Genomic DNA, 12,171 nt, shown 5'->3' with positions numbered 1-12,171 from the left:
TTTGATATATTTTCTTCTTGAAAAACAAGAGCACTTATTGATGCCCTTTTCAGATATGAATACTGAGGTCCTTTAGAGTTTTTCACATTAACATTTTAGTAAAATGTTTGTGACTCATTACATTTGTATTACTCCTTCTGTAATGTGTCTTTTCTTGCTTGTATGATATCACTTTCTTCAGTTTATTTTCAAGTGTAATGATAAACTATATTAACGTTCCATCTGGCAGAGGGAATGTTTTAGAAGCCAGTTTACTTAATTTTGTGATCTAAAAAAATTTAACAATAGAATAAATTGTATATCATCTTATGAATTATTTTAGTATCTACTTTAAGAATGTTTTTTCCATAATTTCTAACCTAACATTCTTCTTAGTATTACATTTTATTAACTCTAGAGAAGAAGAGCCAGTAACTTGGGAAGTAATATAAAATAAAATTAAAGCTATTAGTTCCCAAGTTGTTTAGAAGAAAATTAGGTTTAATGTTGGTATAACTGAGATTAAACATTCTATATATAAAGTATTCTTCCATAAAGAAATTGGAAACTTGATACAAAAAGAAAACTTTGCTGTGGATATTGCCATTCATCTTTTCTTTTGTTTTTTTTGGTGGAGGGAGGTAGTATGTTAAAATTTCAAGGCATCATTAATTTCCATAGTCAACATAAAGTATAAGTAAGTTGACTACATTTGAAAGCATTAAGTATTTTTTATTACTGCTTATACTGAATTGTTGATTTGATCAGACGGTACAAATAAAAATAATGAAATCGATTTTCTCTCTTACAGACTTTGATTTTTTATTTAATTTTAGTTAATATCGTTAATATATTACGGTAACCAAATGCACGATGTTCAGAACCTGATTTTATAGTATGTGCTATAGTGCTAGGAGCTGAGAGATAGGTGTCTTTAAATATGAGGTTGTCAAGAGTGAATCTCATTTATTATTGGCACCTACTACTTAATTAAGGTGTTATGATTGCTCATGGTGTGCTGAGATTACATGGAATAAAACTGTTCCTGTGGCTGTCCCCTTTCTTTGTTGACTCTGGATTATTTTCTCTTCTACATTCCATTTCTGCTGTCATTTCTCATAGCTCTGCCTCACCACCACATCCTAAAATATAATGTAGGGACCATGATTACATCTTAATGTTTATTCGTAGTAATGACCCTCCACTTCTAAATTTTTATACAAGGTTAAGAGAGGGATGGATAGATTTAGTAGCTTTTGAACATTAATGAAGGTGTCTTTGCACATTTGCATTAAAATACTAATGCGTGTTAAACACAAAATCTGCAGTATGATTTTCCTTTCATGACAGAATAGAACAAATATTAAATACTCTTTAGGTGGGAGACTATTTAGAAAGAGAGTGATTTCCATTCCCACATCTTGAACTATGAAAGTCAAGAATGTTTTCTCATAACCAGAAAAATCCACTGGGGTTCCTGCTCCTCGAGTCTCCATTCTGATTATAATTACAGAATGTTCAAAAAGGTTGACTTTTGTGATTGGGCTTATTATTAGTGTGCATATTTTTATTTTATTTTCCGGGAGTGGGGGGAGGGTGGGGGAAATACACATTTAGTGAGAGCTATTCATTAGCCACCATTGAAGAAGAAATTGAACTTTAAAGAATCTATCAAAAATTCTCTGGTGAGCCTTTTATTACTATCTTGTCTTGAGCCCTTTTTTTAATGACATCTATTATCAGATTGAAATGGCGATTGAGACGCTGCAAAAGTCTGACGGTCTGTCCACTCACAGAAGCTCTCTTCTCAACAGCCATGTAAGTTGCCTCTTCTTCATGTAAACTAATCTCTTGCTTGTTCTGCATGTGTTGCTTGCTTCTAAATGCTTGTTTTATTTATTTACTTATTTATTTTGCTTCTTAACCTTCCTTTCTCAGCCCCTTATAATCTCTGTATCACTGAATGGCTATTTTGAACAGTGGAATGTCTGAAAAATAAAACCCCCAATATACTACTTTACTAGGTTTTTGTACTGTTTTGGTACAGATATAACATTTCCAAGTTAATATCAAGCTGCCATTTATTTGTAAAAAGTAATTATGGAGATTTGAAATATTTAAAATTTTCTAGTTTGATATTTATATACTGTGAAGCAGATGTTTGTGATCTGCATCTCTGTGTCTGAGACAGACAGATAGCCGTGTCTACTTGTATGACCAGTAATATTCTTTAAGTGGAAAAAAGATTATTATTGCCAAACCTGTCTGAAAATGATTTATTTATCACTAAGACTGTATAAGATGGGCATGAAACAGCTACCTAGATGAGCTCAGGCCCTAAGACCTGAAGAAAAATAAAACTGGGCCAAAAGAAGAAGTGAGGCTCTAGACAAGCCATAAATTACAAATAATTGAGATAAAGGAGGATTACTGTTTCTATTTCTTGAAGCTTTTAAATGTTACCTCATGCAGCATCACTATCATACTGGTAAGTGTAAGAAGAGTGATGGCAGTTTTGTTAAACTATAAACATTTTCATTAAATGTTCAAATTTTGGGAAACCAATGAAAATGCTGATTAAAAATTATTTTGTTACCATGATTTCTGAATATATGGGAAAAAATAAATAGACCTATGACTTAAATCTGTTCTGGATAGATCTTCTGCTAAATTAATATCCATGACAATGTAGTAAGAATTAGTTTTCCCTCCCAGCTCACAATATGTTCTTAAATTTAGAGATAAATTATTATCAATTTTTAAATTCTTCCCCATATTTTGTGACTGAAAAGTCCAAAATTGGATCACTTAAATGAAATGAAATATTATTTTTTAGTAAACCTATAACCTTTAGCTCATAGAAAATGTCTTCACTATGCTTTTTAAGTATCTGAATTTTCAAACATTTAAATTTTATTTTCCGAGGCTGGCCCAGTGGCACAACAGTTAAGTTCACATGTTCCGCTTCTTGGCAGCCCAGGGTTCACCGGTTCGGATCCCGGATGCAGACATGGCACTGTGTGGCAAGCCATGCTGTGGTAGGCGTCCCACATATAAAGTAGAGGAAGATGGGCACAGATGTTAGCTCAGGGCCAGTCTTCCTCAGCAAAAAGAGGAGGATTGGCAGATGTTAGCTCAGGGCTAATCTTCCTCAGGAAAAAAAAAATTATATTCCAACATAACACTAAACACTTCCTTATGTTCTTTTTGTCTTGTTTTTATTTTCAAGGAGAAGTATCATGGCAAATAAAAACAGGTTAACCAACTAGAGAATGCCTGCAATTTTGGTGAAAATTATAGATTATAAACTTTAAAATAATATATATTTTGGCCCTTCTTTTCGAAACAGTTTGAGGAATCTTATTTTTTCCCCCTTTCTGAAAATTTGTATGCACTATGTCACTCTTTCGTATGTTTCAGAAGTGCATCCCTGCTGTGGTAGCATGAGTCTGTGGTTGTGTGAAAAGGCTGATTTACGGTAAACTGTTAGGGTTTATGTTTGCAGAGGAGTGATTACTAACTGGTGTTTGTGTTTTGAAAATGGCAAGTGAAAATGTTGTTTATTTTTAGGCAAAAAAGTGTAGGGACGTAAGAAAAAGAAAAAAACCCCTGAAGTTTCCAGTTAACTTTTTTGAACTTTCAGACTTCTAAGAAGTTGTGCTTTGATATTCAATTTACATTTCATCTTCATTTGCCATATATAGTTTAGTAAAATATGTGATATATTTAATTTTAACTTGAATTACCTATCTTAATTTAGTACTTTCATGAACAATAGTATAGGTGTAAGAAAATGTTTTTGGTATACTTTTATTTGTTGATTTGTTTGAAACTTTTCAAATACGTTGGGATTTTTTTGAAATTACTATTCTCTTGTAGAATTCATGAAATAATATTTAATGTTAATGAATGTGTGAATTAAGCTGCATAAACAACAGATAAGTGTTCATTACTCCATGGTTTCCTATGTTTTATTACACAGAATAGCAGCTCTTCCATGCTGTTTACAACTGCCAGAGGCATCTCAGTATCTAGAAAGAGTGGGCGTAAATGTTGCTAATGCAGTGATAATCTTTCTCTGGATGTCCTGATTCCTTTTTATTACACCTCTGAAGTACAGTTAAATTCATTTGAAAGCACATTTATAGTCAAGTCTTTAGAAATACAAATGATTCTACAGATGGTAGGTAAACAGTGAAGAAAGGATTTTCTGCTGACCAGTCAGGTTTCGTTTCTCCCTGAACACAAAAGGAGATCCTGTTGTCTTTCTGTCCCTGGAAAGTTAGCAGTGCTCCTAATTTTTGTTAGATTTATTCCAACAACTGGAATAAGCTACTGCACGCTTTCTAGTTGATAACCACCTGCTAAGGGTATTTTAAATTCCGTTGATGATTTTCACTTGTGTAGAAAAATTTTAGTGGAGAAGTTTTAAAAAAAAGTTGTTAATATTTTAAGTGTCAATAAACTATGCTACCTTTATCCCTCCCTATATAGGATGTAATATAGAATTACCTGAGGTTTATGGGGTTCTTTGAAGTAGGCATGAATTCAACTTTATGATAATAATTCCCTGACTTACCAGTTTCTACAAAGCATCAATTTCATTAAGCAAAAAATTAGGAGAAATTATCAATAATTTGTGTCTCGTATTTACTAGTTTCTAAAGAGAGATCTTAATTATGATTTTTGAACTGAAAGTCTGTTGTCACTCTATTTTGGAAAATGGAATAGACAGATTTCCTATTTTCTCTTTGTAGATTTGATTATTCACAGTAGTTCAGAAAATTCTTGTTACGGTCAAACCAAATAAATAATCCTCTCTGATTAGGATGTAGCTTGATTGCTTTGTTTTTCACCTTTCTTTCTACACATGAAAAGATGGAGTAGGGTATTAAATTTCGTATCCCTTTTTCAGCATATTCTTGAGGTATTTAGTACTGCTGCTCTATTTTTATCATTATCGTGCTATTATCATCCAGATTGAAATATATGTGTTTCAGTTTATAACTTGTCTATGTATAACTTGTCTGTTTCATACCCTACATAGAGCTCCATCTGTGACTGAGCAAAGTTACAATGAATGCCATGTTTTATTCTTTTAACTATATTAATGTAATGACAATTATTTCAGTAGTAGCATTGCATAGGCAGATAGTAAGTATTTATTGACAAGTGAAAGTTCCAAGGGAGTAAGGATTTTATATGTTTTGTCCACTGATGCATTTCTAGTGCCTAGAACAGTGCCTGGTACATAGCAGATACTTACTAAATATTTACTAAATGAGTGAACATAATAAACAAGTAATAGAAGGGAACAGACCCTATTTTACCTTCAGTATTCTAAGTACCTTTGCCAATCATGTGTGCATTTATTTGTGACTCAAACATGCATGGTTTTGTTAGCAAGTATGCTTCAGTAGGTGTATGTGTGAACATCGTTGGTAGAGAGTGGTCTTCTCCCTGCATACCATTTGAATGAAAGAATATATGGTCACTCTGTCATTTCCCCATGCGCAACCTTCACTTTAAGAGCAGTCACCTTTTTTTCCCCAAACAATTTAAGCCTTTAAAGAAATTATAGACAACCGTGACATCATTTATCTCCTTGTATTTTAGAATGATAATTTTGATTTAGCTTTATAGAATTCAGTCTGTTAGTAAGTATAACAATTTTTATTTAAATATTTTTATTTCTAAATTTTTTGTATGTGAAGATGCTGTGGGTGAATGATATATAGTCTGCCTAAATCAAATTAGAATATCTTAATTCTCTTCATTGCAGACTTAAGTTTATTTTACGCTTCTTTTCAGTTGTAATTAACATAAATTGACATTTAATGGTTATATTGTATCTAATTTAAGATTTTTTAGATTGTAAGTTTGAATGCAGCAATGTTTTTAAATTAATTGTTCCCAATTTTCCACATAATGTTCTTAAGCTTGTACATTTTTTAAAACTCCATTTAAAGTATATAAAAAGCTTTAGGCATTTATTTTATATGCTTTTTACAACCTAGCGAATAATTGTTTCATGATTTTTACTGGTTTTAGCTACTGAGATATGTTCAGCTCAAAGCAAAACCTTGTTTTATACCCACTCTCCCTTGACTTTGCTATATTATAAATATAAGTTATGACAGAAATAAGACCTGTCAAAATGCATATCATCAGTGAACTGAACTTAAAATGAATCCTAATGGATAATAACCCATCTGGGAAAAAATACCAAATGTTATATTTGGATGTTAATTGGGGAGTACAATATGTATTTTTTTTTTATTTGTCAATCAGTGTTTCCTTTGGGAAAAATAGGAACTGTTCATCTTCCTTAATCTACCCTGATTAATATAGATTAAATGAAAAGGTTGAAAGATGCAATTATCTTGGTTTCCACCCTTATGTGAGTTTATGTTAGTTCATTAGTAGAATAATCAGGTTTTAAATATAAATGTTAAAAGTTCCTATGGTATTTTATGGGCTTTGAAAATCGTAAATGTAAACAAATATTTTATAAGACATTTTCTAAAAGATAAAAGAAATAGTAATAGTTTATTTCTAAATTACTAAATGTTAAGGGTATTGAATTCTAGTGTCCAAATTTTAATAAAGGCAAAACCCAAGCAAACAGTGTATCTTATAACAGGCGTTAACTTCCCTTGGGCAGCGCATGGAGTGTACGCCTTTAGGTTACGCTTAACTGCCAAGTTTCTCTTACAACAAAATTAATCGTTTCTTATACTATGTTTTAGACTCAAATGTCTGATTTACAATTTCGTCACTGTGTCAAAACTTAAAGGATAACTACTGGCATTATTTATCCCCAGCCGAATCTCAAAGTCTTATCTGATAGGTCTTAATCAATTTGCACTTGTACATGAGTTTCCAAGAGCACCACTCCTGGGCGGTGCACTTGTTGGCCGGCTTCCTGGCAGGAACAGCCATGGCTGCAGCAGAGCCACCTCCATCTTTCAGGGCTTTTATCTCCGCTTGACCTCCTCTGCTCTTCCAAAGTGATCTGCAGGCTTCTGGCAAGTTCCCCTTCCAGCAAGCAAAGGCCAGGAAGCAAAATGTAGCCTTGCTACTGTTCAAGTTATGATCACCAGAATACCCACTCTTGTGGAATTTTTCCAACCAACTAATGGTTATTTTATATATTTGTTCACAAATGTATCACACACATATATATTACAAATAAACTCAGGTTTTTAATAACTGGTTTGAAAGGAAGAAGAATCTTTAAGAATGTAAAACTATATAATAAGAACAATTTGCAAAGCAATCACTCCAGATTATGTGACTTGCTTAGCCATTTCTGAGGACCACATAACCAATCCAGTAAAAGCTTCAGTTTCTCTAACTTACTCGTTTGCGGCTTGAGTAAATCATTTAGGCGTCTGAGTATTTTAAGTGAATTTTTTCTGTAATTATTTCATTATGTCTGTGAAGTTTTCTTTCAAATATTTTATTATTGGATTTGCCTTTTCAAATTCTTTTATAAAATTTTTTATCTACAAGACAATTTATTTGATTATGAGAAATTAGTAAACTCTCATTTTTAGAGAAAGTATTTTTAGATGTTAAGTAATTAAATATAGCAAGAAGATTAGTAAATAGCTAAGGCAATTTACAGAAATTTTCCATGTGTATCTGGTTAATTAAACATTATTTTTATTTGCTTAATAGCCTATTAAAAGTATTTTACATCAGATCTATTTTTATTATTGGTATACTTTTGGTTATAAAGTTCATGTTATGAAATTGATTATTTTCTGTTTCTGAAAAAAGAGTGTCTCTTAAATTCACATTTCCTATATCGAGATATGTTCTGTTCATTACCAAAAGAAATATTTGATTTTTTATTGATTTTTTTTAAGAAAACATACTATTTTGGCCTTGACAATATACATTTTTTTATGAAGATACATAGATATACGTACAAACATACCTTTAGTGTTTTTAACTTACACGTATTGTGCGTTCCATGGATGCTTCATTAGTTCAGTTGCAAACTATTGCTGTTTTTCAAAAAATATTTACAGTTTTTCTGTTTGCCTTCCTGGGAATTTTTTTCCTTAGTGTTTTCTGTGTATTCCTTGATCTCACGGAACTGAATTCTTCAAAGAATATTCCTTTGTATATTTTTATATTCTATATTTCTGTATTCTTAATATGTTAAGAATACCAGCAGAAGGCCCTCTCTAGTATATGTACATAGAACAAGACCCAATCGTGCAATGTGGTTCGCTAGAGCTGTCTTACACCATTCACTTGAGGAATCAGTGCTCTCAGATCCCAGTCATCTTACTGAGGCTCGTGGATGAGAGATGTGCGGCAGGTTTGTATTGCCACATTTTATGTGTTGTCTCCTTCAGTTGCGTTCATAATCAACAAAGTCTTAAAATTTTAAAAGAAACACTAACGAGACCTCCTGACCCACTGTTCACTGTTGTAGGCAGAATACTGCTCTTAACCTTAATAACTTGGTCTCCCCATCAATTTACCTCATCTCTTTTACGCTAAGTGAATATGTATAGGTAAATTTACTCTATGTGTCATTTAGAATACTCAGAAATCATATGTGAGTACCTCTAGGAAACGTGTTTACTGACAGTAAGGTTATGGATGATTTATATCAAAAGAATTCTTTTTGACCTGTAATTTTTTTGTCCTTATAAACGTGAATGTTTATTTTGGGTAATCTTTTAAAATTTTTATAGGGGAGAGTTGTTTATGATACAGAGGCAGTAGGTCTGTTTAGATGTACAGATTCATATGCATATGTGGTGCATAGAGAACTTCAAGTCTTCCTGACCAGAACATGAATTTTATTTTTAAAAATGCTCTGCTCTATCTTGTAAGCTTGGTGGCCATATTTTCTAAGCCAACATCAGTGTGGGTTTAATGACAGAAGTTTAATTACATAAGCGTCATGTAGGAATATTTGAAATTAAAATGGTTCTGGAAAACTCACTTGTCATGGTTAAAGGCACTAATTCTGAAAATGTTTTTAATGAATTTTCTTATTAAGAGTCTGAAGGTTCTGGTTCTGAAATTGATCACAAATCTTAAACTATGTAAGCAAAATGGAGAAATGCTTTAATTTATTTCAGTATACATATTATCATTTTGGGGATAGGATTGTAAATTCCTAGAGGACAGGGGTGAGAGCACATTCATTTTTACATCATTGGCTGCCTAGCATATTGCCTGGCTCATAGTTGATGCTCAGTAAAGGAATTCATTGGCTTCCATAACTTATATTTAACTTGAATTGATATTTGGATATAAAATATCAACTCTTTATGATACCTCTTATATATGGCATGAAAATTTTGTTGAGACAAGTAATGTGAAATATTTGCTGCTTTTGTGGAAATAACAACTGGTATGCAAGTAATCAGGAAATGTGTGTTGGAAACCAGACCCAAGCACTGAGACTGTGGGCCCTTACGAAAGTCATTTAAATCTATTTCAGTTCTCTTTTTGTAAATAAATAAGTGAACAAATTAATAATTTAATTTCCTAATGCTGAAATTCAATAATATAACCTAGGTTAGATTTTCTAAAATTTTCTTTTATGTTCTATATTTTAAAGATCCTTTTTTAAAAATACACACAGAGACAGCATAAAACTTTAAAATGTGAACTATAAACTAAGAAAATATTGCTTTGCCGCCTTCCATTGTAGTGTATCTTCCAAAATTATGAAAAAGAACCCATAGCTTTGAGGTATAAAAATACAGATGATTGTATAAATGATTCCTTTTCATTACACATAATTTTTTTTTTTTACCAATGTCTAGTGAGTTTTCTTCCTTCTGGGGAAGAAATGACTGAACTTTTTCCTTTCTGCTTGCAGAATTTGTCCCAGTAGATACCATTTATTGTATTATCTTGTGAGTAAATTAGATAAGTAAATTAGAATTCTATAAAAATGAATGGAAGCTTAATATAAAACTCATACAAGGCAGCCTGCTGTTCATGTGTTATAGCAAACCAGTGCTAAAGACCTACTGTGTGATATGCAGCCAGCCTTGGTAACGTTTTATTCTGTAGCAATTATAAATTATATTTATGACCAGTTATAGGATTATTTGAATTTCCCAGAGAAGTGTCTGTCTCCGAAATAGCAATAAATACAGGGAAAATTTGTATGTCTTTACATATGCTTGAATGTTTGCAGGAATGGACATGGTCTAGGATCATAAGTGGTATTCAGCTATTTACATTTCTGAGAGTTTTTCAAAGTCAGATTATATCGGCCTTTGAATTTCAACAGTTTTACCCCATCACAAGGCTTCATGAAGATCTTCTAAGTATTTCTGTGTATTGTATTTGCAGTGTCTTGCAGACATTGTGGTAAATTGTATGATTTCTCTGTGTTCTTACCCTGTGTTATTTATACTAGCTCCAGTGGCTGTTGGATAATTACGAGACAGCAGAAGGAGTGAGCCTTCCCAGAAGCACTCTCTACAACCACTACCTACGACACTGTCAGGAACACAAACTGGACCCAGTCAATGCTGCTTCTTTTGGAAAACTAATAAGGTCAATTTTTATGGGGCTACGAACCAGGAGATTGGGAACTAGGTTAGTACAAAAAAATAAGATCATAAACTAATCTCTCTTTTTCAAACTAGAGCAGTTCAGTATATTGTTTGATCAAAAGTACTTGATTACAAATAACGTATAAACAGTACAGAATTAGCTCAGCTTATAAAATCCCTCTGGAAAAGGAAAGATCATTATTCAGTGAATAGAAAACTATGCTTGAGGAAGATTGTCGCTGAGCTAACATCTGTGCCAGTCTTCCTCTATTCTACGTGGGATTCTGCCACAGCGCAGCTTGACAAGCAGCGCTAGGTCCACACTTGGGATCAGAACCTGCAAACCCTGGGTGGCCGAAGCAGGGTGTACGAACTCAACCACTATGCCACCTGGCCAGCCCAAATCTTTTTAGCCTTTTTTAACCTGTTCATTGTGAAACCATACATGTATGGAAGTAAAAATATAATATAGTTTCATTGCATGGAAGCCAGTAACGTGAAGACCCTTAGTTTCTCTGTTTCCTTCCTTTGGAAATAGATATATTTTTACTAATCAAAATATGATGAAACTAATACTTAGAACTGTGGAGCACCATTTTTGCTTCTCAATGCTTTTTAAAAATTATCATAACAAATGTTTTAAGTCGCTGGGCAGAAAGATATGGATGTTTTTGATTCCCTAAATCTTACAGAAATCTATATTAAAAAGTATAAAAATAAAAATGCTACTCTGTAACATTGGATGATATACCTTTAGTTAGTTATGTCACCCCTTCATAGTATTTTAGTAAAGAGTTTTTAATATTCTTAATAAAATAAACAAAGCCTTAGTAATTGACTTCATTATAAATTTATACTGAAAAAAAGAGTGTGTCAGTTTTATGTATTCAAAGTGTGACTTATTCCTTTCTGTTGCCTTTCCTCTGATTGCACAGCTTTCAGATTGCTGGAGGTTCAGTTCTTTCATAAATATATTTTCTTCTACCTGTACTTCAAAAGATAGTATATTTTAAACTGGAGAATATGAGTGTCTATTCAGGCTAAAGGAACCAGCTTTCAGTCTCTTGAAAAAAAGCTTTTTGTTTCTCTAGTATTTTTTTCCAAAACCACGAAAATCATTATTTGGGGACCTAACCTACTATCTCCTAGCTGATGGCTCAGTAGTTGTGCATACTGTGCCAATATTTTGAAACTCTGGGCTTTATTCAACATTCTAATAGCTGTATTGTTGTGCTTCTTTTGTTGCTGAAAGGGATTTCAGTGGATCCTATTTTGAGGCTCCATTCAAACCTTGAAACACATCTTTAAAATAGAAGGGAACAAAATTGGGGTTGTTTGGGTTTGTGAATGAGTAGAATCCATACTCTATAAGTACATATTGCAATATTGCAGCTTTTACTTTCTGGTGCTCTTTTTTCCCCCGTCTCACCATATAACAATTATGTCTCCTGTTCCTTTTAAAATTGTATGTAGTGTTTGCAGTTAGGGATGGAAAGCAAAGCCTAGAAGAATAAGGCAAAAAGAAATCCTGTGAGGAAAGTTTAAACAGATGCTGTGTTATGAAGATAGCAGAACTCTAATATAGAAACACTGACGATGGTAGTGGTTGAGGTACCCAAGATTCTGTCTACCATGGAAACTGTTT

At 32.7% G+C, this 12,171-nt stretch overlaps 1 protein-coding gene across 12 annotated transcripts in view; it reads left to right on the top strand.

The window, feature by feature from the left end:
* RFX3 (regulatory factor X3) overlaps positions 1–12,171 on the top strand; it is a 263,742-nt gene that overhangs the window by 181,914 nt on the left and 69,657 nt on the right. For 10 of the 12 annotated variants that reach the window (XM_014827698.3, XM_014827699.3, XM_070496001.1 and 7 more), the window contains 2 exons: positions 1,723–1,797; positions 10,388–10,569. In XM_014827698.3, the coding sequence (XP_014683184.1) occupies positions 1,723–1,797; positions 10,388–10,569 (257 nt within the window). The remainder of the gene's footprint in view (positions 1–1,722; positions 1,798–10,387; positions 10,570–12,171) is intronic. The other 2 variants (XM_044756503.2, XM_014827700.3) reach the window with 1 other exon arrangement.

This window comes from Equus asinus, chromosome 23 (assembly GCF_041296235.1).
Source record: "Equus asinus isolate D_3611 breed Donkey chromosome 23, EquAss-T2T_v2, whole genome shotgun sequence".
NCBI lineage: Eukaryota > Metazoa > Chordata > Mammalia > Perissodactyla > Equidae > Equus > Equus asinus.
The sequence above is the reverse complement of the archived record's forward strand: the minus strand, read 5'-3'. Positions and strand labels throughout refer to the sequence as shown.